The sequence below is a fragment of the Schistocerca americana genome, chromosome 7 (genome assembly GCF_021461395.2).
Source record: "Schistocerca americana isolate TAMUIC-IGC-003095 chromosome 7, iqSchAmer2.1, whole genome shotgun sequence".
In the NCBI taxonomy this organism is placed as follows: Eukaryota; Metazoa; Arthropoda; class Insecta; order Orthoptera; family Acrididae; genus Schistocerca; species Schistocerca americana.
In genome coordinates, this window is record NC_060125.1 from 329,168,589 (window position 1) to 329,195,482 (window position 26,894).

At 42.7% G+C, this 26,894-nt stretch overlaps 1 protein-coding gene across 1 annotated transcript in view; it reads right to left on the reverse strand.

Moving 5' to 3' along the window:
* Positions 1–26,894, reverse strand: part of LOC124622915 (protein O-mannosyl-transferase TMTC1-like) — a 675,090-nt gene that overhangs the window by 51,115 nt on the left and 597,081 nt on the right. Inside the window, exon 14 of the mRNA XM_047148705.1 lies at positions 4,258–4,469. Coding sequence (XP_047004661.1) covers positions 4,258–4,469 — 212 coding nt within the window. The remainder of the gene's footprint in view (positions 1–4,257; positions 4,470–26,894) is intronic.

Here is a 26,894-nt window from a genome sequence, read left to right on the forward strand (position 1 = left end):
TCGAGTAAGAATTGAAAAATAAAGAGACTATTATAGCCAGATAGCTTACACACTGAAACAGATCAAAGGATCTGATCTTTGATACGGTCATCAAGAGAACTAAGTAATTTCTTGAAAATGGCGAAACGCTGGAAATTGTAAAGGCCGCTTTCGCTTAAAAACTGCGCCTTGATATAAGAAACACCTATCTTGATTTTGGTTGGCACCTAGGCTGAGTGGGGAACATCTTACAAAGCGTTGCTACGATGATGGGACCACAGATATACTTCAAACTTAGTTCACCTTTAGCAGGCCATTAAAACACCATAATGTGAAAGTATATTACCTGCACTACTCTGGCAGTTCCGAGAATATCGCAAGAGAATGTTTACGCGTCTGCGGTGTAACTGATGTAACTGCGCATAGATACCGCCGTTCGAGTCCATGGTAGTCAAGTGGTTAGTGTTCGATCTTCCACAGACGAACGTTTATAAAGCGACAGTTTGACTCCTCTTCAAACCCTCATTTTTGTAGTACAAGTTAAAATTGTGTGATACTCGAAAAATTTGCTCCTACACTACTCGTTCTTGCTACCGTAGCAACGTCTCACGGAAAAGCAGGTTGACTGCCAAATGGGGCCCGCCTCTGAGTCTGCAGCTGAGAGCGTTGGGGCGCAAAACAATCCTGGGTACCTTGCGAACTGCATGTATTAGGAGGGCGTTCAAAAATCACGACAGACATACATTTTCAGGAAAACTCTATGTGTTTCTTAATTTTCCTGTCGCTAGCTATAAATATGTTTGTTCTAAAAATTAAATTTAATTATATATATGTAGTCAAAAAACATTAAATTCAGTCAAAGTTCATAGAAACACACGTTGCATTTTAAATTATATTACCTCTCATATATCATATAAATGAAATAATATGACCAGTGATGAAAGAAGTACAGATCAAAAAGTAACCCTCAGTGGGCCTTTTTTTAAAATCTGATTTCGTTCGTTAAGGCTTGCTGCATTTGTTCGAGGCGGACATCGCATGACATCCATTCAAGTTCATCGTCGATCTGTTCACTCGTTACCACTTGACCACCAAGACCTCTGACGCCCATCACCCAAACGTAGATACATCAGTTACATACGGACGCATAAAATGTCTCTTGCGATTTTCTCGGAACTGCCAGAGCAGTGCACCTTACAAATATATAAAAATAATTTATACTGTCATAAAGTTGAATACAACGTTCTAAAAAAGGAACAGTAGGCAGATGAGGATGGAATGAGAATATGATTTGTGAGAATAATTCGATAGAGCACCGAAAGCCCTAAATCGAAGCATGGCTCATGGCGTAGACGACTTTCCTACAGAATAGTTGAAACCCTTGGGACGTCCAGCCACGACGAAACTATTCCATCTCTGTGCAAAATAAATGAGACTGGCGAAATACTCTCAAGCGTAAAGAATAATGTATTAATTCAAACTGCAAAGAATGCAGGAGAAGACACTTGACAGTATTACTGAAATATAACACACAAGTCTGGTTGCCAAACACTAATTACGTACAGAAGAACGGAAAAACTGATAAACGATCTCTGAGAATATCGGTTTGGGTTTCGGAGAAACACACCAGGTAACGCCGGCCCTATTACTTAGGTTAGAAAATATGTTGAAGAGAGAGAAACTTATGTCTATAACACTCGCAGCTTCAGAGAAAGTATGTGACAATATTAACCGGTATACACACTTCGAAATTTTGATGGCACAGTGGATAAAATACGGGAAGGAGATTGTCGACAGTTTGAACGAAGATCAGACTGCAGTTATAACTGTCGAAAGTTATGAGACGGAAATAGTAGTTGGAAAAATCTGTATATTGAGCAAGCAATTAAGAGAAACCAAAGAAGAATTAGGGAAGGGAAATAATGTACGTAGAGAGGAAATAAAGAATCCTAAATTTGACGACATCATTGTTATTTTGCATTCAGGTATTAGTAGAATTGACTGTGGATCATGTGCAAAATTCACTGTCGGTCAGATGGGTAGGAAGAAAAGTGAAAGTTTTAGGGAAGATACAACTACTAGCGACGGTAACAATGAGTCAGACGCATACATTAGGCTAAACGGACACGAGAACCCTAAGAAAGGGAATGCAGGTTCTTCAAGCATTGGATAACAGAAGCGTAGACAGCCAAATGCAGATTCTTCATGCACTGAAAAATAAGGATTATGGGCATTCTTTAGGACGTGAAAAGTGTAGCAGTTTTGACTATTTTCCTCCAACTCCTTGGATAAGGAGTACTCTCTTGCTAGTATAAATTTCTTTTCCTTTTCAAAATCTTGTACCAGTACAAATAAATCTCAGATCAGTCACACACCTCCAACACCTTAAAGTAAATGACATAAATTAGTGTGCTCGTGCTTTACTGTACCCATGTTCTACATATGCATGGTGTGCTGACACGTACTTACCTGTACCTCAGACCTTCTTTGCATCTCCTCACATTCGACATGCTTTTCCCATGTCAATTTCTGTCACTGTTTTGATACCCGGATGGCACCATAGCACACGTTTCGACTACGCACGGGACGCTCGTAGCTCGTGTTGTCAGCTGCTGTGTTGATAACGAGCACGTACGAGTACTGGCTTTTGGACCAATTATTTTCCGTTGTAACATCTATGATGGCATTCTCTGTTCATTGAAGAGTCCGTAAAGTCGGTAAAGGGATAACAGTTCGTCATTTTAACACAGGCATGACATTAGTCATTGATGATGGTTTTCCATCAATTGAGGAGAGCAGAGAACTTTGCCCAGCCACGCCAACTGTTACTCTGCGTCGTTCTGTAACTCCCACGTGACACAGTGTTTATATAAACCAGAAGATGCAACTTAAAATCTGCGAAACCGGTAGTGTGGGTGTATAATCGACTTAAGTAAATACACCTACAACGGACCACTGGACTTTTCATTCAGTTTTGTATTTAATAGTTTTAACACCTATATTTAAACCCTTGTCTGGTGTATGAATTGTGAATCAATCATGTATTTTCCCATGTAATTCTAACCACATCCGCTTCCCCCACTCCTAAGACTTAGGAATGCTACCAGCTGTAGCATAATCTTTGCTCTTCGATGCGAAATACAGGCATCCACTTTCCAAATATAGTCTCCTTCCTAAACTTTGTACAATACCGATATTCTATCCGTCAGTTCCTTCCCATTCATCCATTTGACTAATTTCACAGGAGCATCTACCCGATCCCACATTCGAGTCCAGATACCTCCCGCCCCCTTCCCCCACTCTCCCCCCCTCCTCACGCCATACTATTTGTGACAAGTAATATAAAGAGATCTCGCCACCATAGACCCTACATCACGTTAACCACTTCGTATCATCACTTTTTATTTCAATCATCAATATATTTTTCGCAATTTGTGACAGATCTTAGGCACAGACTAATGACTTCCGTCACAGGGGAAAAGTAAAAGACAACATACATTTCAAAAAGGAAGTGGGATACTAACTGTACCCACCTTTCAACAAATCTTTTTCGGGTGCAAATGTAACAGACTCGTATGCCGAAGCCACAGCCACGAAATCTGTGATCAGTAAATGTGATACGTATTTCAAGGTTTTAAATTAGGGCTGACTTTCCAAATTGGCGAAAGCAAATCATTCTTATCTCTAATTCGCTATTTGTAATAATTCTCGCATCAGCAGATTTACACCGTCCAGTCACTACAAATATTGGAGATTTTTGATGTAAAACCCATCTCTTTATATGAAAGTTTTGTGTGGATGCTAAATGGTCAAAAGTGTGTATTCCTAAGAGACTTACACACTACTTAAACTAAGACACAACCCCATGCCAGAGGAGGGACTCAGATCTCGAGAGGAAGGGACCGCGCAATCCGTGACATGTCGCCTCAAACCACGCGGCCACTCCACGCGGCTGTACATGCTACTGCATCTTATTGTGAGAGAACTATTAACTGAATGAAACTGACGTTTCGACCGCAGTTACATTGTCGTTTTCAGGGAGAACTGGCAGAGAAATAGACGCAGATGAAGGTCGCTGTATTGTTGCCGAAATGTTGGTTTTATTCAGTGATAGCTATTTTCCACTTACTTACATGTGCCATACCAAAAATCTTTTATGTAAACTGACTTCTACTGCGGAAACCTATTTCATAACATCAAAAACGTCTGTCGCACTGTGCCCTGATTCTGTTGAGAAGAAGCAGATGTTACAATGTTGGAGACACGTGGGTTGCCTACCTTGCTGCAGCAACCAATCGCCGTAGTCGGCGAGCCGGTCGGCTGACAGCGGCTGCAGGCGTACCAACTGTCGCAGCAGCTCGCCCACCCTGGCCTGCAGGCCGGCGCCCGCGTACAGCCGTGCCAGCAGCAGGTAGGCCGGCGTGTAGCCCGAGTCCAACCGGATGCAGCGCTCCAGCATCACGGCCGCGTCCTCCGTGCGGTTGTCCCTCCTGCACATGCGCAATACACTTACTGCACAACATCTTTGCTGGAGCACCTAAGTCCTTAGAATTCAGCATGTTGTTCGTTAAAACTGCAAATTTTAGTAACTCCGAGTAAACAGTATAGGAGAAAGAACAGATGTTAAATAAAAATACCACTGCAGCTGCATGGTTACTTTATTACAAAGCACGATATGTTTCCAATTTGGTTACATCATCAGATGAGGCCCTGTCGTAAAATAATAAGAGAAAGTGACAATCTTGAATACAAGGGATGTCAACTTGGTATCTTAGAGTTCCATAACATGGTAGGATTTCATGCCGTGTTGGCAAATAACTTTCGACATACAAGATTATTCCGGCATATTTGATTCCCAGGCATAATGGGGTGAGGTTCATACATAGTGAAAAAATGAAGGGTGATCCTTTCAAGTCTCCGAGTCTTTGATGAATTACCTGTAATGCCTGCCCGTGTACGTATATCGACCAGACGGATGGACCATTTTAGGTCAGGTTCAAGGCACAGTCATTTGTCTCGGTTCTAATCGGTTTTCAGTTTTGACTTGGGACGTAAGGGCAATGTTGTCAATTTTCTGGAAGAACTAGAGATTTACCGTGCCTTAAAGCCATCTCCTAGTAACACATAGAACTGAAACATAAATCGAATAAATCGATTTTAGCTAAGTTTGATTATCTCATTGCATAGCCCATCACGTTTGCTTGCTTGTGCATGGCCTCCTTCTGCCTCCCCCATCACCCTTCTTCAGGTCTTTTTATTTTGCAGACGCCTCTCCTCCTAGTTTACAAAGACTTTTTAACATTTTAATAGCTTCCCACAGTATGCCGTTCAGGCTATCCAACGAAATGCATTTTATGTTTCCTATTATAGTATTTTAGGTTGAAATCTAGTGTACACCCGATTGCAGGTAATTTTCCCACACACAGAGTCCGTCTAGCGCTTCTGGAAAATCTGGAAAACATCGCATCAGTCTGGTTCTATCAGTGCATTGCACTTAGGGGAATGTGTTCTGAAGAGTGAGTCTTGCACCATTTCCTTGGAAAATACTGCTTTATTCCAGATTCGTCGAAATGCTTAAAATCGGGATAGTCTATCTTCAACTAATTCTGCTATATTTCGATGTGAGTCTTACAGGATTACGCGGTGTTCAAAGCATCATAATAGTGAGACTTCCTGGTAGATTAAAACTGTGTGACGGACAGAGACTCGAACTCGGGACCTTCGCCTTTCGGGGGCAAGTGCTCTACCATCTGAGCTACCCAAGCACGACTCATGCCCCATCCTCACATCTTTACTTCTGCCAGTACCTTGTCTCCTACCTTCCAAACTTTACAGAAGCTCTCCTACGAAACTTGCAGAACTAGCACTCCTGAAAGAAAGGATATTGCGGAGACATGGCTTAGCCACAGCCTGGGGGATGTCTCCAAAGTGAGACCATTCTGGATCATAATAGCGGTTCAACGGTTTACATTGTTTTCACAATGATGAAATCATGTCAACTGTGTCACAACAAGTTATTATGTAACTATAATCATGATGACCAAGCGACTATCTCGAACATTTCTGTAGGATTAAAAGCGGTTATAGTGTAATTATACTTAATTTCTGCATCTCGAACACCAGATCAAATTACTGTTTGTGACTTGGCTACGGTTCAAATGGCTCTGAGCACTATGGGACTTAACTTCTGTGGTCATCAGTCCCCTAGAACTTAGAACTACTTAAACCTAACTAACCTAAGGACATCACACGCATCCATGCCCGAGGCAGGATTCGAACCTGCGACCGTAGCAGTCCCGCGGTTCCGGAGTTTGTGACTTCAATTAGCACATATAAGGTATTAGTATGTAGGGTGGTTATAAACAATCTCAAATGCTTGTAAGGGTGTTGTAGGTAATTTGTACTGAGAAATAACTGTTAAGAAACAATTACTTTCCTTGCGTCGCTTCCGAGTTTATTAGATTGAAGTTAGCCCAGCAGGCCGTTGTGCGCAAATTCAAGCGGCCTCTCAGAGACGGTATCGCTAAATGTTTACTTCGTTTGGTTTCCCAAAACCGATCAAGAGAGCGATACAAAATTGGATATGAAACGGTAGTAAGAATCGTGCCCCAGGCAAAGGCTGAGCTGTCTCGTGCGTTATCATCCACCCTACGAGATAAACTGTCACTAAATGTGTCTGGCGGGCAGTTCACCTGATTGGCTTTCTTCAGTTCTAATTATCTCGGAAACGGTCCAACGTATCAAATTTTTATCTTAACAATTATTTCTCAGGACGGCCTACCCTGCAACATCTTACAAGCTTTCCAGGGTGTTTCGGACCATCCTGTATGATGATTAGATATACCGTGAATTACATAAAATAGCTTCTAAGACTGGCCGACGCATTAAATCTATGTCTGGGTTAGTGAATTCCTAGCACAGGCTTAATCTGCACCATTTAGTTCGCTGGTAGATTTTACTTTGCCCAGAAATTTGCTTCTATTTCGAGAAATATTGTAATTGACTGTTATACTATGTTTATGAAATAAAACTATAAGACTTGGAGATGATGCCGTTCATTTTTGAGTCATTTATTAGGTAGATTACGTATCTAGTCATTCATATTGTAACACCATAATGAAGTAATGCAATAAATGTCAAACTGGCATGAAATGTACGACTTGCTTGGGTGTGGAAATTAACATCATTTTCAACGTCATCCGAAAAAGTAGCAAGGAGTATATTATGTACTTAAGGAGAAACTATGCAGCGGTTTTCTTACAAAAATCGCATTTGAATGTTGGATATCCGTAACAAGATCGTATTATGCCACTTGTGATAAGAAGAAGTGTCGACCAGCAATGTCGGAAGCTGTTTATCGAGATTTCCGTTACGTAATACCACGATATTACTCTCTAGCGTTGGTCAGCAAGCCACGATTATTGTGCAAACATGGAATCGGTGGGTCCAGTAGTGCCGTACTCAGCGTCACGGAGAATCTCAACAGCTTCGCGCAACTATCACCTGACAGGATGGACATTTTGTTCACTCGGTCTTCCAGAATAATACAGCGACGTCAGACAGCGTCAGTCAAGAAAAGATCTTGTTTGGTGCAAGACGCGTATCTGCACGGATATCGCGACGGCGTGTGGAGCGCCACGGACTGTCAGTACGGCGATCGTTGTTCCTCTCACAGGGAAACACGTAGCGCTGACAGTTTAGCTCTCAACAAGACCAGCGGACATGAGATGAGCACCAGGACATCTTTTCAGGTAAGTCCCGTTTCTAGATATTGCATCATGACGGAATTATCCAAATTTGAGGCCCCGAAAAGAACATATTTTGCCAGACTAGTCATCATCATATGGGCGTTGTCGTATCGACTGTCACTTGCTACCCACGATATTCTCCACTTCTGTTCAGCAGCCTCTATGTTTCTAATGTTTTATGGTCTAATACAAGACCACACGTGGACCATGCCATCTTGGTGAATCTCCAAACAGAGGATGTTTCCAAGCGGTCCTTGTCAGCTCCTTCTTTAGATGTCTCATCAACTGAAAACATTTTGTCTTGAGCTGCCGAGTAACAGCACGTCACCACTCACCATCCACTATGAATGATGATCTAGGCATACATCTGAAGCAGCATGGGACTACGTAACCATATAATTCAGCTACGCTTGCCTTGATATATGCCCAGTCAGATTATGAAACCTTTTTTTTGTTGTTGTCAGTGATGGAGCTGCGTGAAAGGAACAGAATACCATAGAGAGGCAACACTACTACCAGAGTGAAAAAAGTTTAACAAGCTTCCACCACGTTTTCGCAAGTCGGAAGGAAGGGGCGTCATGAAGGTAGATAGTGATTCAAATAACTAGAAATTGACGTAATTACTGTTTATGTTTAGCAAGCTGGAAGCGAAATTACCCATGATTATGACCCACGAACACTTGGTATACGTCACCTTTGAGCAATTACTGTAACACATACCTACAAAGACTCCAGTCCCAGAACATCAATTGCGTGAACTTTAGAATACGAAGATATTGTCTGCAAAACACTGTTTGCGATCACTCTTCGTGTGGTTTAATACAGCCTTCATTATACGTAAGACACATCCAAAAAAGAAAAATTCTAAAACGAGTTGTAGTTAAGTGTAACCTTCAAGTACCTGAGAACAGAATTAAGAGAAGAACATTCTAGAAAAACTTTGCCTTTATATGTAAGAAAATTGTAAGAAGCATACCGTAAAATTTGTACATGTATTTGAAAGAAGTGAAATAAACCGTGTGCTGCGTGCATCAAACGCATGATGTACGACTCGTATCAGATACAAACAAATGGTTCAAATGGCTCTGAGCACTACGTGACTTAACTTCTGAGGTCATCAGTCGCCTAGAACTTAGATCTAATTAAACCTAACTACCGTAAGGACATCACACACATACATGCCCGAGATAGGATTCGAACCTGCGACCGTAGCGGTCGCTCGGCTCAAGACTGTAGCGCCTAGAACCGCACGGCCACTCCGGCCGGCTATCAGATACAATATGTAGCAGTATATACATACCGCGAATATGAAGTTCGGTAAATTACAGCTCGCAAAGAGACTTGCAAGTAGACACATTTTACACCATTAAATCGTGAAATGAACACGGTGAAACCATAATTATATTGTACAAACCGACTCCCTCTACCACATAATTAACAGCTATTCGCAGCGTATACAAATAATTACCCAAACATCAACAAACAGGATGCAGTTCATCTATTTACTAAATAATAAGTATGTAATAGTTTCTGTAAAATTTAGATCTACTTGCTACTAATCTCCGCGGATTAACTTAGGAATTATCTTTATACGAATGTTTCTTTACAGCTTTTCACAAAGCAATATAAAACCATCGAAGTTAGTTACTTCGATTCCGAAAAACTTCGGGTAATTCACAAGTTTCATTTAACAAATGTTACCTCCATTCATTAGACAATTAAATCCCCCTAAGAATCACTGCCGTTTCACAGGTAAAGTAGTTTTACATATCACGTATTTGAAACATCTCTTCATTGAATTCAAACAGTTCTGATTCTGTGCCTATTACATCCAGCAAAGCGTTACATACATTGCTCTTGGATCCATTATGACCACTCCCAAGCCTCACTTCGTAGCTGACAAAGGAAGCATTATCTGATGAATGACTCATGAAATGGAGTGAGGTGCGGAAGAATTTTCGTTTATTAATATTTCTTTAAAAAATAATTCTAATTTCATTGACATTTACAGAAGCTTTTCTCTCAGTAGTAAGTTTTCAATCAATCAATTCAGCTTTCATTTTAAGGCATTTTTACTGACAATAGAACTATGATACGATGACGAAGCGCTACGTGCGTCTTCGGCCCCCGCCAAGAGCGCATGCCGAGCGAACTGTTTTCGGCTGAAACACAGTTCGATTGCAAGCTAGGAACCGCACGATTAATTTCCATGACGTGCTCCATGTATACAGGTACATATTTTCTTAACAAATCCCAAATCAGCGGGGATTGCAAAGAGAAATAGAGAATATGATGACTTGTGACTAAAATTTGTACCTCGTACATAATGCACAAGAATTTTAAACTTTACGAACTTCGGCTGCGTTATTTGTGGCATTCTAGGCGTATTTTCGTTAATTTGTTTGTTAGCCGTTCATGACTATCTGCTACGTGCTTTGTCAATTTAATGCCATTGGCATCTCACTTGAATTCGAATATTCATGTAGTTGAATATAAATACTAAGCCAGCTTGGTGCAATTCTTACAGTCTCACATCACGAACTACGCGTCTGTTACCTGCGCACTTCTACGCGCTGACATCTTTAGAGGACACCGGATGGGTGGACTGCTCCGTATTCTGCTTTCATGCGACAGAGTAAAAATGGGCCCCTCACACGTCCTGCATTCCCAGAATAGATGAGGCTGTTACGTGTTACCTGTGGTAACATGGAAGAAGGAATACACGGGGTGCACTTCCCGCCGGATACTGACTGAAGTCACACTCAGTTGCAAGAGATTTTCCACCGCCTTTCTGTAGTATTGAATCACCGTGCAACATCGTCAGACTTCTTCAGTTTAATAACCATTCCGCTTATTGTACTGTCACATACAGGGTGGTCCATTGATAGTGACCGGGCCAAATATATCAAGAAATAAGCATGAAACGAAAAAAATACAAAGAACGAAACTCGTCTAGCTTGAAGGGGGAACCAGATGGCGCTATGGTTGGCCCAGTAGATGGCGCTGCCATAGGTCATACGGATATTAACTGCGTTTTTTAAAATAGGAAGCCACATTTTTTATCACATAATCGTGTAGTACGTAAAGAAATATGAATGTTTTTGTTGGACCACTTTTTTCGCTTCGTGATAGATGGCGCTGTAATAGTCACTAACGTGTAAATACGTGGTATCACGTAACATTACGCCAGCGCGGACGGTATTTGCTTCGTGATACATGACCCGTGTCAAAATGGACCGTTTACCAATAGCGGAAAAGGTCGATATCGTGTTGATGTATGGCTATTGTGATCAAAATGCCCAACGGGCGTGTGCTATATATGCTGTTCGGTATCCGCTCGCCGGATAGTTAAGTTATTTAAGGAAACAGGAAGTGTTCAGCCACATGTGAAACGTCAACCACGACCTGCAACAGATGATGATGCCCTAGTAGGTGTTTTAGCTGCTGTCGCGGCTAATCCGCGCATCACTAGCAGACAAATTGCGCGAGAATCGGGAATCTCAAAAACGTCGGTGTTGAGAATACTACATCAACATCGATTGCACCCGTACCATATTCCTATGCACCATGAATTGCATGGCGACGACTTTGAGCGTCGTGTACAGTTCTGCCACTGGGCACAAGAGAAATTACGGGACGATGACGGATTTTTTACACGCGTTCTATTTAGCGACGAAGCGTCATTCACCTACAGCACATAATATGCACTATTGGGCAACGGAAAATCCACGATGGCTGCGACAAGTGGAACATCAGCGACCTTGGCGGGTTAATGTATGGTGCGGCATTATGGGAGGAAGGATAATTGGCCCCCATTTTATCGATGGCAATCTAAATGGTGGAATGTATGCTGATTTCCTACGTAAAGTTCTACCACTGTTATTACAAGATGTTTCACTGTACGACAGAATGGCGACGTGCTTCCAACATGATGGATGTCTGGCACATAGTTCGCGTGCGGTTGAAGCGATATTGAATAGCATATTTCATGACAGGTGGATTAGTCATCGAAGCACTATACCATGGCACGCACGTTCACCGGATCTGACGTCCCCGGATTTCTTTCTGTGGGGAAAGTAGAAGGATATTTGCCATTGTGATCCACCGACAACGCCTGACAACATGCGTCAGCCCATTGTCAATGCATGTGCGAACATTACGGAAGGCGAACTACTGACTGTTGAAAGGAATGTCGTTACACATATTGCCAAATGCATTGAGGGCGACGGACATCATTTTGAGCATTTGTTGAATTAATGTGGTTTTTACAGGTAATCACGCTGTAACAGCATTCGTTCTCAGAAATGATAAGTTCACAAAGGTACATGTATCACATTGGAACAACCGAAATAAAATGTTCAAACGTGCCTACGTTCTGTAACTTAATTTAAAAAACCTACCTGTTACCAACTATTCGTCTAAAATTGTGAGCCATATGTTTGTGACTATTACAGCGCCATCTATCACAAAGAGAAGAGGTGGTCCAACTAAAAAATTCATATTTCTTTACGTACTACACTAATATGTAATAAAAAGCGGGTTCCTATTTTTAAAAAAGCAGTTGATATCCGTTTGACCTGTGGCAGCGCAATCTAGCGGGCCAACCATAGCGATATCTGGTTTCCCCCTTCAAGCAAGACAAGTTTCGTTCTTTGCAGTTTTTTCATTTGACGCTTATTTCGTGAGATATTTGGCCCTGTCACGATCAATGGACCACCCTGTACAATGTCTTTTAGTTAGAATGTCATTGTGACAGGAACGAGTTGCACTGCGCAGAAAACAGATTACGTTTATCCTACTCTTCTGGTGGACGGTGACAGTCGAGACACCATCTCTAGTCCTGGCGAGTTCGCTGACTTTACAGAAATCCACTTGTCCATATGCCTAAATTTTTTTTAAAAAAACGCAATGATTCTGTTTTTTTTTCATTTATTTTCGTTTCATGACAGAGCACAGTGAAGCAGACAATGTTATATTCCTTATTCCATAATCGAGAAACCTGTTTCAGAGGCAGTTTTAATTTGAGATCACTGTAAGCATGTATTTAAAATGCTTTTCTCAGTACACGTGTGATTGATTAAGAACCCGCTAACAACTTCCGCTGTGTAACTAAAACGTTTTTCATTGTTTACTTTTCCCTTCCTCTGAAAAATTCTTTCACTATGTCTGGGCCTAAAACATTCTGGCAATGCACTACCACAGTTGTAATATTTAATGCACGTTGGTCTAGGCGACACCTTTCTCCATATATTTATATGCTTTATAGATGTCTGCAGCTAAAAAAAATACGTATGCAGATATTGTCACTGACTGGAAGTATTCTTATATATTTAAGGAGATAGCAAGTTGATTGAAAAGTAAGTACTCATACATTGTGAAGGGAGACGAAGTGAAGTGGAATTTCGGAAGACTCATTAAAACTGGAATTAATTGAATACTTGTTTTGTAAATAAAACTGCCTTTTCCTGCTGCAGCAGGAAAAGGCAGTTCTATTTACAAAAAAAGTATTTGTATGCTTGCTGCGGAGGATGGCCACACAGACAAACTCGGAATTCATGGATTGCATGGGAGCCCGTACATCATGGCTGTATCGAGCATTTAATGTGCAGCATTGAAATCCCTCTGTCACCTATAGGTTTGTATACATGTAGGTGCACAAAACATTTCCCTCAGATCGACAAACTCCTTAAATATTTACTCTTCGTCTTGAAGGCGCCTCCTTTCACATCCAGAAACGAGTTTCTTCAATACGGCGCAATGCGACCTCTCAAAAGAGAAGAGGAATGATTCCCTGGTTGTTGTGATGGAGCTCATGAATCCACCCACTTAATTCGAGTGACGTTGGTAGAGGTTTTGTATCGCTGTGGCGGACTCAATGTATGGCCACTGTTAGTCGAGAGCACTGCTTTGTAAAGAACACTGTCAGCAAATGGATAGCTCGCATTTACTGACTGCTACAGGGCTGTTAGCCGGGAGAAACCTTTTGTACACAGCATCCTTTGTAAAGGTCACTCTGTCTACAGACGGGTGTGTGCAAGTACTAAATAAGCGGTAACATGAAGTCGGCTTACGTAGCGTTTGGCTAATTATCATGTTTAAATTACCTATAGTTACACGTGTGCGTTCTGTTAACAGAAGTTGTGAAGGACATTAGTAAGGCTTGATGCACGTAACATGAAGACGGCAATTTGATGTCCAATCGTGCATATCAGCAACAGAGCTTCGTATAGGGGGAGAATCTCGTCCGAATGTACATTAACAGGGTAATCAAATTGTTATTGTTCTCAGTGACAGATGGCGGGCTGTGAAAGGATTTGTAATACCACGTTTCTTGAATTAAACGATGCAGGCGAACGTTATGGGAAACATTGGAGATTCGGGTGTGACTTATGCTCAGCGAAAAAGAAAAATGAAATAAATACTAAAATAGCCAACATGAGGTTATAAGTGTTTTATTTGTAAGAGGGACTCATTTGATAACATTTGAAGTTACGCGCACAAGTACTTTTGCATGTTTTTCCCGCTCAGTATATTTCAGTTTATAATTATTGGTTTGTATGAAGACAATGGTGACAGACAGTTTCCTTTATATGAAAGAGGATGATATGAACAGAAGGATATCACAGTTGGCGGGAAGTTTGCTGTAGGAGAAGCCAAGTAACACTAACTTAACAGAATTGTAGAGGTCGCCCGTAACGTACTTTTTTAGGAACTTCTGTTTACGGTGGACAAAAGAAAATCTACATCTCTCTGTACTTCTACATGGTACTAACTACACAGCGTGCTCATTTCTTCCTGGAAAGGAATCCTTAAATCGAACGCACTGTGATCACTCAGCCCTCCTTCTGTCAGTTTTCTAGAGCTGCCTACATGTAATGTCTACGAAGGGTGTCAACGTTAACAATTGACCTAGCGGTTAATAAGATTTGTATGCTTTCATAAGACTATATCTCCAACCTCAACGAAGATAGAATTGAGATGAATCTTAATTTAAGCCTTGAAACTAAAGGTTTATTTTGGTGCTAACTGAAGTTGTTTGTTGACGTGGCTGCCGGTAGGAGACCCCATGGAGATTTTACACTACTGGCCATTAAAATTTGCTACACCATGAAGAAATGCAGATGATAAACGGGTATTCATTGGGTAAATATATTATACTAGAACTGACACCTGATTACATTTTCAATCAGTTTTGGTGCATAGATCCTGAGAAATCATTACCCAGAACAACCACGTCTGACCGTAATAACGGCCTTGATACGTCTGGGCATTGAGTCAAACAGAGCTTGGATGGCGTGTACAGGTACAGTTGCCCATGCAACTTCAACACGATACCACAGTTCATCAAGAGTAGTGACTGGCATAATGTGACGAGCCAGTTGCTCGGCCAGCATTGATCAGACGTTTTCCGTTGGTGAGAGACCGGAAGAATGTGCTGGCCAGGGCAGCAGTCTAACATTTTCTGTATCCAGAAAGACCCGTACAGGACCTGCAACATGCGGTCGTGCATTATCCTGCTGAAAAGTAGGGTTTCGTAGGGATCGAATGAAGGGTAGAGCCACGCGTCGTAACACATCTGAAATGTAGCGTCCACTGTTCAAAGTGCCGTCAATCGGAAAAAGAGGTGACCGAGACGTGTAATCAATGGCACCCCATACCATCATGCCGGGTGATACGCCAGTATGGCGATGACGAATACACGCTTCTAATGTGCGTTCACCGCGATGTCGCCAAACACGGATGCCACCATCATGATGCTGTAAACAGAACCTGGATTCATCCGAAAAAATGACGTTTTGCCATTCGTGCACCCAGGTTCGTCGTTGAGTATACCTTTGTAGGTGCCCCTGTCTGTGAAGCAGGTAACCGCCGCCATGGTCTCCGACCTGATAGTCCATGCTGCTGCAAACGTCGTCGAACTGTTCTTACAGATGGTTGTTGTCTTGCAAACGTCCCCATCTTTTGACTCAGGGATCGAGACGTGGCTGCTCGATCCGTTACAGCCATGCGGAAAAGATGCCTGTCATCTCGACTGCTAGTGATACGAGGCTGTTGGGATCCAGCACGGGTTTCCGTATTGCCCCCCTGAACCTACCGATTCCATATTCTGCTAACAGTCATTGGATCTCGACCAACGCGAGCAGCAATGTCGCGATACGATAAACCGCAATCGCGACAGGCTACAATCCGACCTTTATCAAAGTCGGAAACGTGATGGTACGCATTTCTTCTCCTTACACTGGCATCACAACAACGTTTTACTAGGCAACGCCGGTGAACTGCTGTTTGTGTATGAGATATCGGTTGGAAACTTTCCTCATGTCAGCACGTTGAAGGTGACGCCACCGGCGCCAACGTTGTGTGAATGCTCTGAAAAGTTAATCGTTTGCATATCACAGCATCTTCTTCCTGTCAGTTAAATTTCGCGTCAGTAGTACGTCATCTTCGTGGTGCAGCAGTTTTAATGGCGAGTAGTGTAGCTTGCTCTCTCGCTCGTTAGCCAATGAGAATCCTATTGTGGCGACAACGCAGCAACTGTAAGTTGTTTCGCGTTCCCCGTTCCAACAGGTACCATTCTCTTTCAATTATGTGGTGTAGTTTCCACCGACATTACGGCGCTCCACCTGCCGCAGCGTAAGGGCAGTATGGTTCTCTTATTTCACCACAATCTCCAAGGATTCCTGATCTCATTGTATGTGATTCTTTTCTGTAGTTTTTTTCGTAGAGAGCGGTACGCCTTTGGTGAATAGGAAATCTCCTGCAGCTAAGATCGCTTGGTATTTTAATTTTATTTCACAATGACCGGTTTCGACAGAATCCTTCTGTCATCACCGGATCTTCGGAAAGATTTTGTTGATTGGCATAAATGCCACCAATACAATGAGAACACTTTCCACTCACAGGGAACGACACATTGTTGCCTTGTCAAAAACATAAAAAAGAGTATATAAAATACCCACGGAGTTGGTGCAATGGATATTTTATATATTCTTTTTATGTATTTGACAAGGCAACGTGGTGTAGTTTCCCGAGAGCCGAAAGTGTTCCCATTGTATTCGTGACATATATGCGTGTTAATAACAATTTTCCGAAGATCCTGATGACACAAGGATTATGTCGAAACCGGTCATTGTGAAATTAAAACAAAATATCAAGTGATCTTTGCTGCACAATATTTCCGTATTCTGATTCTTTTGTTTTTCGTGGGAGGGGGGAGGGGGGACGGGGCCTTGTGAAAGACTTCCCCTATTTGTGTCTCTTTCCTCCACTTTATGTGAGCAGTGATGCGACATAGCAACATCAGTGATTGCAATAACTTGTGTCTTCCAAACATAAAATGTTATTCGTTTCATAACCTTTTCTTCATTGAGGATTTTAATTACCAGTGAAACTGGATGATAATTGCTACTGATTACTAGAAAACAAGCTTGTTTGGCTGTATAGATGAAAATCTTTCCTGCTCGATATATTTAAATCACCAATTTAAATTTGAACTCTTCTCGTTTCATAACTACCGTACCCACACTTCTGTTCATCCTGGCTTCCTTATTAAATTCGATTATTAGCTGTTATAGTTCACTGCTTGATACAAGTCTGTAATAGCATCGAGATCAATAGTTTAGACGGCACACGGAACTTCATCTATTTCCATGGGCTTCACTTGTTACAGAAACACACTAGTAGCACTCAACAGCACATTCAAACGTGATGAATATTTATAAAGATATTTAGGGATCTTTTTCTGAAAAATCTGCCAGGTGCTTTTGTCATGCCTTCAGCTCGTGGGCTTGCGGCTTCGTTCTCGATTCGCACGCACGGGTTCCCGGGTTCAGTCCCAGCGGGGTCAGGAACTTTTCCTGCCTCGAGATGACTGGTTTATGCCTTCAGCTCGTGGGCTTGCGTCTTCGTTCTCGCTTCGCACGCACGGGGTCCCGGGTTCGGTTTCCAGTGGGGGTCAAGAATTTTTCCTGCCTCGAGATGACTGCTTGTTGTTGTGTCGTCTTCATCATCATCATTCCTCCCCATTACGGTCGAAGGAAGAAAATGACAACGCATCTCCGCTAAGACGTTGCCTAGACACGGAATGGGTCTCCCGCAACATCCCTTACGCTCCTCGGAGTATGGGACCTCATCATCATCACTTTAGTTATAAAGTTGGAATGTTTTTGCATGTAATGTATGATTCCATGCCATATTATTATAGCAAGTCACATAACAAGTTATTTGAGCAAAACTAAGGGTAGAAGAGACAACCCGAAACTTTAGTATTATCCACCGATAATCTGAAGTACAGTGTGTGATCCCTCGAAACGCGCCGAGGAAGAAAATAAAAGTGAGTGAAACATGTAATTTTTTTCATTTAAAATGTAAATTAAATACATTGTAGTATCACCAGTGGGGAAGACTGGATCATCGTCAGGAGTTTGCTTCTGAAAGAGATTGACAATCATATCGAAGAAAACTTACTGCAGTCATTGTTAGACCACGACTAGCCAATCAAAGGAAGCAGCAGTTTTAAGGGAGGAAAATAACTATGATTTCCTGTGAAAGTCATATTTATGTAGGTACACCATAAGCTGCTGTCAAAAATTAGAAACTCGCTATTCATTTTGGGCTGTACATGGTCCATCTTCTGGTGGTGGTTAAAGATTTCGTTATAGGATTTTGCGTTCTGATGCATTACATTCAGTATCCCTACGTTAAACAGGCAAGGTTCATTGCTGTTATTACATGTCACTAATAGAACAGTGTGGTAGTGACATGAAATAACAACACTTACGTTTGCCTGTTAAACTTGATGCTAATATCTTATGCATACTGTAACAAACTTTTGACCACCAGCGCCAGAAGATGGTCCATTATGGACAAAAACTAACAGTGCCTTAAACAAAATGTATAGTAGCAATTGATGGTGTAGCAACATTAATATGACTTTCACCGGACCATTGCAGCAGTGGAACATCAGTATGATTTTCTAATCATGTATAGCAATAATCGTACTTAGAATCCAAGAAATTGATGATGTTAAGTGGCACATCCCGATTTCATTCCTGTACAAAATTCCTAATTTATTAGATGTCAGTGCCACCGAGAAGAATTTTCCTCTACTCATTGACTTAGTGAATTACGTCCATAGGATGAACCGGAACTCCACCCACAAAATTTCAGAGGTTGTTCGGGTATACGTTCTAAGTATTTTGGTATAAGGGACCGTGGTCTCCGATGGCTCGTTACAGGGTAATTGCATTTCGTCTGGTTCCTTGCCCTCATTTATCTACGAACCTCTTTTGCACTAGAAATATCTCCATAACGGTGCATACGTCTACTGTATGCACTGTGTTTCTTATTTTGAAACATTTGTTCCATTCACTCATAGTATCTGTCGTTAACAAGAGTAAAATCCACTTTACTCTTGATCTTCGAGACTGCATTCAGTATTGGTCGGTACAGTCACGTTGATATTTTTTTCTTTTTTTCGCCTGAACAGTACAGATAGATTTACTGATGGAGAGTTGGTCAAAGTGCATCTCGTGTATGGGTTCACTAAATGCAGTGGAAGGGCACACAGCGCGGATGTTTTCATATTTTCTTCCATCAACGGTAACCCCATAATACTTCTTTTGCATCTGTTTGGGAACTGTTGCACTATTCTGTGCTTTGTGTTGAAGTATTACAGATTTTTGCACTGTTTTGAAGGTATTTCCCTATAAACAGAGGTAACTGTGGTGCCACATTGTATAAATAATTACTCTGTAACAAGTCACCGGAAACCACGGGTCTCTTGTACCAAAATACTAAGAAAATTTTCCTCAACAAACTCCGAAATTTTTCCGATTGAATCCTGGTTCACCCTATAATACCCAACCAGCTAAAAACACCAAATTTCAGTGGAAGGTTTCCTGTCTAATGGCTTCCAGGAGCAACAAAGATTTGGTTATCAGATTTCATACAATAGTTGACCGAACCAAAAAATTTGAAATGCTGCCGTATTCCAGTCATTGAGAGGTACGATCTTACATTTAATGTTTAACATAACGAGACAAGTATTAAAGCTGAAATTGTGTATATACAAGGATATTATAAATGACTGAGGCAATTACACAGATTCAATATAGTTATGTTATTCGATATATTCTGTAGTGCGCCGCGCAAACATAGAAAAACTGGAAAAGGTTTTTCACGTGTTAAAAATACTCCATATGTGCCCCCTATTTATTCTACAGATATCAAGCCGATAATCAAGTTCGTCCCATGTTCGGCGCAGTACGTCTCTATCAATTTCTTCAGAATTACTGTTGATGTGAGCTCACAGTAGATTTGTTGGTAGAGGAGGCGTAAACACTGAACCTTCCACATAATCCGACACACAAATCAAAATCGCAACAGGTTCGGTCGGGAGAGCGTGGAGGCCATTAAATGAATTACTGATCATCAATCACAACATAAAAAATCCATCAGTTTCTCATTGTCTAGTTTAAGAATTCACAAACATCATGATGGAAGTGATGTGGAGTACCATCGTATTGATAGATGAAGTCCACAGTGCAAGTGTCCAGTTTTGGCATGAGTCAGTTTTCCCTCATGCTCAGATACACGTGTCCTGCTACGATCTTTTTGCATAAGCAAAAGGGACCATAAACTTTTAACCGTGAGACTACACAGAACACATTAACTTTTGGTGAATCTGGAAGGTGCTGTACGATATCGTGAGGAATCACTCTCCTACAAATTCGCACACTGTGCCTGAACGTTGTCTCTTACACAAAAAATGTTGCTGCAGCACTGATAAGATTCTCTGAAAACCCAACCTCTTGCATACGCCGTTGTAGTTGTGCCGAAAATGGCGACTGATATTGTCATACGGTGTCAGGGCATGTACCAGCTGTAAGACTTTAGCCTCAGTCATTTTCTTAAGATACTCCAAACTGCCTGTTGTGATATGTTCGGCTTTTTCCCTGCCCTGTTCGTCGACTTCTGTGTGCTACGTGCTGAACTCGGCCGCAAGGGCTCAAACATTTCCTTACTCATTGCAGGCCGACTTTTGTTTATTTCCTCTCTCAGAGATATCCTGAAACTTTAAACTGCGCGTACGATTGCCGAATGGAAAATGGAGCTGAGCGTTGGTAGATCTTTGCTGAATTTCGTTCTGAAGCGTCATTGCATTGTTACGGCAGATTGATACCAAGCACAACATGTGCTTTCTCAGTGCCTGTCGCCATCATACCTAGCTGCTCACTGGTGCACTCTAGTGTCAAAAATGTGAAGTGCAGCTGCAACAGTAAGAAACTTTTTCAGTTTTTCTCTATGACTGTTGAGTTTCATGATCAAATGTCAGTTTACGCGGATACAGTGAAGTTATGAAGTCGCTTCAGTGGCTTATAATTACCTTGTATTTTGAGCAGTGTAACTCACAGCGCGGAACTTATCCATACTACATTCTTCCAGTATTGAAAATTGGGAGTAGTTAGTGATTTCCCAAACACTTTACAGCTGATTCCAAATCATTTTCAAAACTTGTTTCCTGTGACACCTCGCACATATTGATGAATGGAAGAAAAATTCTCTCTTAAACATTTCCGCTGTTTATACAGTAAAATTTCGCCATCAGCCATGACGTTCCAATGTGTTACTTCCTCACTACTAACTCCTTTGGAAACATTATTCTTCGATGACACGGGTCGCAATTTACGAGTTGTGCGTTGTCACAGGCTACGATAATGCTTGGTTTCCACTAACATTCAGCCAAACTCTATCATGAGTAATTCCTCTTTCAGGGAGCTGAGACTACGATATGCCAGTGAAACTGCTGAGACCATTCCCAGCAGCAGGTGAATGGATGCTACGTAGTCGCGGGACGACGTGTTCTTGGCGTATTGCTCTCCTTCCCTCGAGTGCGCATCGTTCATTGCGAGGCGGCCAGGGTGGATTTATCGCCTGCTGGCTGCCTCAATTGGTGCGCGCGCAGTCGGCCGCGGCCCCACAATGCATTTAATTGATTAGCTAATTACGGCGGCGCGGCGCAGCGGACCGCGTCGCAGATATATTGGTGCCCGCGTGGGGGGGGGGGGGGGGGGGGGGGGGGAAAGCAGCGAAGCGGAAGGGTGTCCCGCTATCAGCTGCCGGAAGCTACGCCTCCCTCCACCGCCACCGCGCTCCGCCCCCCCCAGCCTAAATGTAGGACGCTGCAAAGTGTCTGAACCTGCAGCTCTGGGAGTGAGCTGCCAGCAGTGCGTCATTTCACACCATTCCGTCTCCGGTGTTCGAGTTCTAACTGAGCCGTGTATAGACTCGTGCTACACCTTGTGTATAGATTGCATTGGTTTTCCTTTTCTTCCCCTGCCATGTTTGTTTGATATGTTGTCTGTCATTGTGTGGCTGCTTGGTTGTCTTTTCCCTCTGCTATCGATGTCTGCGTTTTTGCTTCCGGGAAACTGCTATGGAGGAAGTGAGATCTTTGACCGGTTGTAACATCGTGTGGTGGCGTGGAAGTAGGGGTGTTGTGCGCAGAGAGTGTGGTGGACACGGGAGGACAGTGTAGCTCTCCAGCGCGAAGCAGGCGTGGTCGTTTGTACCGAGTCGCCACGTCATGTATGTCAGTGGTGTGTAACGAGCGGGTCGAGTTGACGGAAGAGCTTCCCATGTGTTGGTTGTATACAGAATCGCCCCACGAGTAGTTTCTGTTCATTTCGCCTTGGTGGGACGTTAGCAAGCTTCTTTAAATCCTCCGTTTCAACACTGGAGTTTAAAAGGAGACACCTAACATGAAGGAGCGGTCACTACCCGTCAGCGTTGCAGAGAAGACGTGAACTCCGGTGACAGAGCGTGTTGTCGCGCGACCGTCGCGTGGTGGGTACGCTGGCGACGCGTGCGCAGTCAGATGAGTGGATCCTTGCCATCGGAGGTCGGGTACTGCCTCTTCGAACATAATTGCAAGTTAAGTTCGTGGGAGGTCTAATCATTAAGTAATAATTTTGTGTAACCAGCGTCTCTTCTGCCTTGTGGCCTCCGGCGACCGGGTTTCCTGTCCCTGGCACCGGTGACCTTTCCTCCTTCTCTCATTACTGTCCGATGGGAGGTGTAGTTTTGGCAGTTTAATTGTTTCGGTATTCTGTCGTGGGTTTTGAGTAAATTCATGCTTCTTGTTGGTTGACCATGTGGTCGCTCATTCAGGACTGTGTGGTGTAATATTTCCTTGCACGAGGCTAGCTCTAATTCTGTCAGCAAGTTAAGCCATCTTATAACAGGTTTTTGCGGGCTAAAAGTAGGCGCAGTGACCAGCCTGAGAGTGGCAGTTGTGTTTACGGGCGTATTTAAATTGGCCGGTATTCTGTCTAGCCTGAGCATCCTTGAGTGGGTGATTTGTGGCCGCCTTACACGGGTCCGTCATATCTGTTATGTTCTAATGATATTCCAGGACACTTTTGTTTAGTTTTTTTTCAATTCCTCCAAGTTTGTAAATTCCTTTTATTGCCATTAATGGTGTGTTTTCTGAGACCTGTTTAATTTTTTTAATGGCTGTGTTGGTAGCTTCACTACCTCACCGTACCTTATTAATAAAGTTCTGTATTTACTTTAGTAGCCTGTTTACTAATGTTCCTTAATTTTTTAAAAAAATTGTTGTATTGCTATAAATTACCTTGATTGGCGATAGCGGCGTGTTTTAAAAGGTAGTTTATTGCCGTACTGCAAGCTTCTGTGTTTTTTTTAAGAATATTTTTTTAAATTGTTGTATTGCTACAAATTTCTTGATTGCCGTTAGCGGCGTGCTTAAAAGGCTGTTTCTTGCCTTACTGCTAGTTTCTGTAAGATACGAATAACAAATTTGTGAAAATCTCAACTCGACAGTAAACTACTAGAAATTTGGCCCCGTTTCCCAACTTGTGGTGTGGCTTGTAGTAACCGTAACCACTGTGTGTGTCATAACTGCTAAAGTATCTGACAAAAGTTGGCACAAGAACCTACACATAGGTTTGGTTGTTAGGTTGATATGGGAGGGTGGGGAGGGGGGGAGGCAGCGGGAGGGAAAGGGACCAAACAGCGAGGTCAGCGATGACATTGGATTAGTGAAGGATGTGGAACCATTCTGGCATTTGGTTGAAGCGGTTTAGGGAGATCACAGAAAACTTACATCAGTACGGTCGGACAAGGGTTTGAACCACTGCACCACCTCGCTCGGTGTACACACATAGAGCTGGGCGAAACGGAATGGTAAAGTAAAGCCTTTCACGAACTGGATTTATGAAAAGTCTTGAATGGAGCATTCTAAATTGCATGTTATGCTTTTCCCAAAATCACTGTCAGACTAAGATGTACTTCTGGTTTTAGGCTAAACAAAACAACTTCTGCACGTGGACTGCAAGCAGAACACAATTTTCATTTAATAAATGCTGCATATGGTAGTCTACAGCTGTGAATTCAATGAATGTGAGTATACTACCATTTCATGTATTTATGAAATGAGAATTGTACTACAGTATAGGGCCGGCCGTGGTGGCCGAGCGGTTCTGGGCGCTACAGTCTGGAACCGCGCGACCGCTACGGTCGCAGGTTCGAATCCTGCCTCGGGCATGGATGTGTGTGATGTCCTTAGGTTAGTTAGGTTTAAGTAGTTCTAAGTTCTAGGGGATTGATGGCCTTAGAAGTTAAGTCCCATAGTGCTCAGAGCAATTTGAACCATTTGAACTACAGTATAAATTCAATGTGCTAGTTTTGTTGAGCCTAAAAATACATCTGTATCCTAGATCTGACGATGATTTTTCTACTTGTGTAGCATTTAATGGAGGACAGATCGACTAAGACTTTCCCAAAATTGCAATATGTGCCAAATCGGTATAGTCGCCTACGTCCCTGTGGAATAATTCTTGGACCATGTTCTCGATATATAAGCTCATGGTGCAAGCCCATAACCGGGCTATTAGCCCGACTGCCGGAACAGTGCAGACTTCGCCACGGCACCAGGAAGGGCAGGGTGGTGAGCTCATCGCCCCGGCAGGCTTTCACCACTGGGAAAAAACCCCAGTACTCATTTAATAACAAGCAAGGTGGTGCTGGGGCCATCCTGGACGGACTGGAATGGCGTAAGCTTCCCGCCCCTATCGAGGATTAAACACTGGACATCCAGGGCCGGAGTGTATGTGGACGGGCTGCAGTATGTTTCATAGATACATCCCATGTGTGCTCGATAAGATTTAAGTCGGGGAAATGGCCTGATCAGGTCACTTGTGGATCATCGTCATGTTCCAATAGCTCCTCAAATTGCGCAATTCAATGCGGTCGCGCATTGTTATGGGTACAAAAAATGTCAGCGCTGAGTGTACCCCTCAGAAGACACACATGTGGAAGGAGTACAGTGTCACAACAACGTTGACTCCTGAGTATACCATGGTCAAATATTTGGAGCGCCAAAATGATTAAAAAATGGTTCAAATGGCTCTGAGCACTATGGGACTTAACATCTGTGGTCATCAGTTCCCTAGAACTTAGAAGTACTTAAACCTAACTAACCTAAGGACGTCACACAACATCCAGTCATCACGAGGCAGAGAAAATCCCTGACCCCGCCGGGAATCGAACCCGGGAACCCGGGCGTGGGAAGCGAGAACGCTACCGCACGACCACGAGATGCGGACAAAATGATTATGTGCGACACTACTGCACGAGTTCTCGTATGGTGAGAGATGAGAAAACGTAATGGATCCAGAAAATATTATCGATCATTATCATTTGGTGGTCCAGGTATTATCGTGTGGCGAGGTGTAATGCTGCATGGACTTACTGACGTCGACATCTTTGAACACAGTACATTCACTGGTCAAAGTTATTGTGACATATGTATTCCTTTCCCACGTGGATCTGTTCAGGGGTGCAGTCGGCCCTGCCTTCAGTGTTATGGTTGACAATCCGCCACTGCATCGATCATCACCTACGCCTTCTCCCGACTTAAATCCATCGAGCACATGTAGGTTGCAGCGGGGAAACGTATTGCAACTCTTCCAGATGCAGCAGTGACAATCCAACAGTGTGAGCAGAGCCAGAGCAGGAACGGAACGCTGTAGCAAAGGAACACCTTACCAGACTTGTGGCCAGAATCGTAGAACGTTACAGAGCATACACTGTCGTCCGCGGTGATCACACAACATATTAAGAACCATGCCCCACCTTTTTAGTGACCACAGAAACAATATTAATCGCTGTCACGTCATTGTAATCGTTTTCCTTGAGTAAAAGTGTCATTTTTGTTAGCCTCATTGGCTATTGCTTTGAGTTACCTTTTGTTCTACGCTGTAGCAAATATTGTCCAAGTTTCATCGACATGTTATATGGCAGCGACAAAGCTACTTTCTTCTTGCGTTTTGCTCACCACTGTATCAAAATAGCATTGCTCCCGAGTCGTACCTGTTAAACGAATAATACATTCCACGCTGGACCACATTACACTTTTTATTGACTAATAGTAAAATGAGTTTTCAGATGAAAAAATTTGTCTGTTTTTATCATAACGTCTTTATCACTGTTGCTGAAACTTTTGTAATTTAAAATAAATCTGCCCCATTCGTGACTTGTCACTGAAATACCCTTCCTCAGAATTCCATCTCGAACCACTTGTGCATTAAGAGCTCTGTGCGGTCAAGGTGTTACATGCGAGCCTGCAACGTATTTGCTACCTGAAAACTCTTCATTGCAGTGAATTCGTGCTGTACCTCTGACTCATTTACATCTCCGTCCTGACAATGTTTTATTCGCCCTCCTGCAACATCTTGGGTTCTCGGAATTTTCGATCGCAGCAATTTTGTTCAGGAGCCGAAACTCATTAAAAGCTCCATCCGGACAGGGTCTAATACATGGCCCCAACTTCTTCTTGTTAACAGCGGCCAGTGGCGGTCTGCCACGTACCGAGTCTTTTCACTGCACAAGCTTTCCCTCGCACATTATTAAGTAACTGAAATTTAAAATCATTTCCTTAGCCACATAAACGGCTTTGAAATCATTGATGGTGAGCCGTGAATTGTGACACATTCGTCTTCCTCGGCGCTGGCAGTGCGTATCTAAATTAATTTGGCGGCCGGGCACGCGAGAGGTCGCGGGCACAGCACGGCAAACGGTCGGAGCGCCACAACGGGCCAGCGACAGGCACCCATGGTGGGGCGGAGGAGAGGATAATTGGCC